General features: G+C 27.3%; 1 protein-coding gene across 1 annotated transcript; it reads left to right on the top strand.

Moving 5' to 3' along the window:
- Positions 1 to 42: 42 nt before the first annotated feature.
- On the top strand, positions 43 to 198 carry FOMMEDRAFT_99064 (uncharacterized protein; the record flags this gene model as incomplete). The annotated part of the gene is made up of 1 exon (XM_007272171.1): positions 43 to 198. A coding segment is annotated over one exon (156 nt), but the record flags the coding sequence as incomplete, so codon positions are not given.
- Between the last annotated feature and the right edge of the window lie 3,632 nt (positions 199 to 3,830).

The raw sequence follows: 3,830 nt of genomic DNA, 5'->3' as shown, positions 1-3,830 counted from the left end.
CAACTTGCAGGGACTGAGCAACGACTAAGTCTTAGTGACTAAGACCACATCAAACAACCCAAGAATGCATTCATTGTCTTCCGTCGCAAATGCTGTTTGAAAAAGAATGAGGCAGAGGCTGCACTACCTGCAGAAGGCGACCTGGTCGCACAACATCAGCATCGAGCTGACCTCTCCAAAACAATCTCATACCAATAGCGTTTGCTGTTTGTAGAGGAACATAAATACTGGGGCAAACTCATAAAGCAGAGGAAGAAAGAGTACAAGGAGATGAATACCCATGGTACATCTATCAGTTGTTGTGATTTGCTAAGGTAGTGATAGTTTTGTTTCTGTTATAATGTGTTAATATTATGTACTGTTCAGCATTGTTAGTAAAGAATAAAATATTTAAATAAAATATATATTGTATAATAAGCCATTCAGATAAGATATAAGCTGTAAATTAACTTATTTAAGGATTATAAGATAGCAGAAGAAGTATTATACCATATCAGAAGAGGGTTGTAATATATACCATTATAGACTTTCCTAAGAGCTATAATTCTTATATCCCTATTGTAAGGACATGTAATGTTTATTAATTCTTATAATATAAATCTGTCTTATTACAACCTTATAGTATCTTTTATATATCTTATCCAATGAGGGGTGTAATAAATGTCATTATGGATAATATTGTTTTTTTACATATTATATATACATATAAGAGTATATAATAATTAAGACTTTTTCCTGACACAGTAATATTATAGGAAAAAAATTCTTATCATATTATGAGTCATGATACTCATCTGCTTGTTAATTTATTATACATAAAAAATGCTAGAAGTAATCAGTCTGTAAAAGATATTATTAGCTTAGTTCATAATATTTAGTCTAGTAGTATGCTTGTCCTGAGAAAGTTCTGTTCCCCCCTCTTTTAAATACTCTAATTCCACAACTCAGTTCCTGTTAAGACAAGACTACACAAGAGTATGTCTCAGATAATATAAACTACATTACAAGCAATGACAAACAATGATGGAATACCTTCCATCATACATTCTACATCTGAGACATACCTACATAGTATATATAGACTAACTAATTAACAGACAATGAAGCAAGCTGCAAGAGAGCAAGCCAAGTCCACTATCCCCCCTCTTTGTGTAATCCCTCTAAGCCTCTCTCATAACCTCCTTCTAATAGGTTATGAGCCTTGTGCTCCCTGCCTATGCTTTATCTACACTCTACTATGTCTATACTCTATACAGTTCTACACATCTCATACATACATGTAGCATACTACAACACAGAACTTGACTCACCTGTCTGAGTATCCCAAACACAAATCAATACACTGTAGACACACAATCTACTGTACTACATACAACTCAGACATTATATGATTGTCATCTTAGTGATTATGATTATTGGCCTAGTAATAATGTAATCTATACAGACAATGTTGAAACTATGATGAGTATCACTTACTACAATATTTAAATGCTGAAATACTCTATAATATCATGGAGATTATGTTATTATAAATAACTGATCATACTACAGACAAACATTAAAAAGATTAATAAAGCAAATGCTACTCTTCTGCTATTAACATTACAATAGTATAAATGATTGACACTGTCAACAAGCACACATATGTTATAGTATAAATCAAATAATAACACATATAGTAATATCAGGGCTGAACAATTAATGCTCAAAACAAGCACATATATACTAAACAGTATATTAAATCAAATAAATAAAACATTTAATATGTATTATAAACAATAATACAATTGTAGACACTATAACAACAACAATAATAATGATAATAATATGGATAGAACTAATGGAACAAATATGGAACAATATAATAACTAACACATATTATAGTTGAGTGATTATATGAAACATGTTGGATTTAGCAGTTACATGTTGGATATCACAATTACTTATTAGATACTGAATATAATATGTATATCTAAGATATAGAGACAAGTACAGATATACAAAAGTATAATGAATAACTACAAACCAAAAAACAATACTATAGAGTGTATAAACTAACTATGTATGAAAGAATAATGTTATAACACATAAATACTAATTACAGCACAAGACAAGTGCAGAATTATAATTCTTAAACAGATGATACTACTTTACACATTAATACAATTGTGTAAATGTATACTAACAACAAATGAAAGAATTATATCTTGAATATACTTGAAACAATACATCAATACAACTTAATTACACAGAACGTGTTATCACAGCAGTTGATTATATAATAAATTTCGAAGTTGCAATGGCAACATCAACTGTACAGTGTATATACCTTAACAAACAATTATTAAATTTACATTGTGACAATGTAGCTTGTAGGAGCAAAGTATTAAGCTGATAAGGCTATTACAATGAATAATACAAATATAATTATTACAAACACATTATTATAATAATTACAATCGAAAACAATCATAATATAATATGATTAAATAAATTAATAAAATGTTTAAGCCATTATCTCGGACAGTATAATATAAAATAGGTAATAACAGATGCAAGTGTACTTAATAGAACTCAGTGCATTTACTAAAAGCACTACATAAATAATAATTACAATGTTATTAAATGAATATTATACAGAAACAAATAAATTACTATATGTTTTCAACACAAAAACAAAATATTCATTCATAGTTATGAACAATTATTAATAAAAGATAATGAGCACAAACAGAACTTGTGTATTGTACATAATGTGTACTTATCTACTATAACAAACAAAATACACATTATATAAGTTGACAAACATTAACAGTAACAAAGATATAATAGTAATAACATTTAAATTACTTATTATCAAACATAACAAATGTTACACACTGCTTTATAATACTAATAATTAGAAATCAAACTATGAAAGCAATTACAATTATTATATATAAATATTATATTATAACAATGATAGACAAACATACAAAAGAAAACAATTAAACAATCAAACAATATCCAATTCTTTGAAGAAATACCTTCTTAAATTGAAGGGGAGAAAATGGATAATATGCACAAACAATTAATAACTAAATATAAACAATGGAACAGAAAGTATAACACTACAGACACTACAAAAAATAGAATAACAAAATGCACAGACTAAGCACTGACTAAGCAATAGAAGTTACAGACAGACATAACGGATCATAAAGGTAAATCATTTGGTACAAAGTGAAACTATGTTGATTGGAACTAAATAACAGAAGTTAATACAATGTGTGATTGAACTTCAATGTTAAATGAATAATAATTCTACTACAAAACGAATGCTCATACTTGGTGAATAATATTAATATAATAATATAATTAACTTAACAGTGTTTAATACGAAAATAAATAATATACAGACAATTATCACATCATATAACAAAATAATTCATCAATTCAGACTATAGTTCATAGATAAAAGTAATGAATAATGAAAATAATACTTCAGAACATACATAAAACAATAAATAATATATCTATATGATAATACAAATATAATTGCAATATAATTCACAACTACAACTGAAAGATACACAGATAATAACTATAAAAACAAGTATGGAGCATATACATATAATTACTGCCTTTTTCATAAGTATTGTCACACTTGATGATTCATTATTTTTTGTCACAAAAGTAAACAAAACAAAAAATAGCTATTTCTCACTCAATTCTGCACAGAATTCAGTGATTATCTGACATAAATTCATGTTTTTTAAATATGCTTCAAATAGACACTTTAATTATTAAATTTGAGCAAGATTTGACTGAGTTATAGTGAAAATACACTG

This window comes from Fomitiporia mediterranea (genome assembly GCF_000271605.1).
Source record: "Fomitiporia mediterranea MF3/22 unplaced genomic scaffold FOMMEscaffold_279, whole genome shotgun sequence".
NCBI lineage: Eukaryota > Fungi > Basidiomycota > Agaricomycetes > Hymenochaetales > Hymenochaetaceae > Fomitiporia > Fomitiporia mediterranea.
Note: the sequence above shows the minus strand (reverse complement) of the source record. Positions and strands in the feature narration are given on the sequence as shown.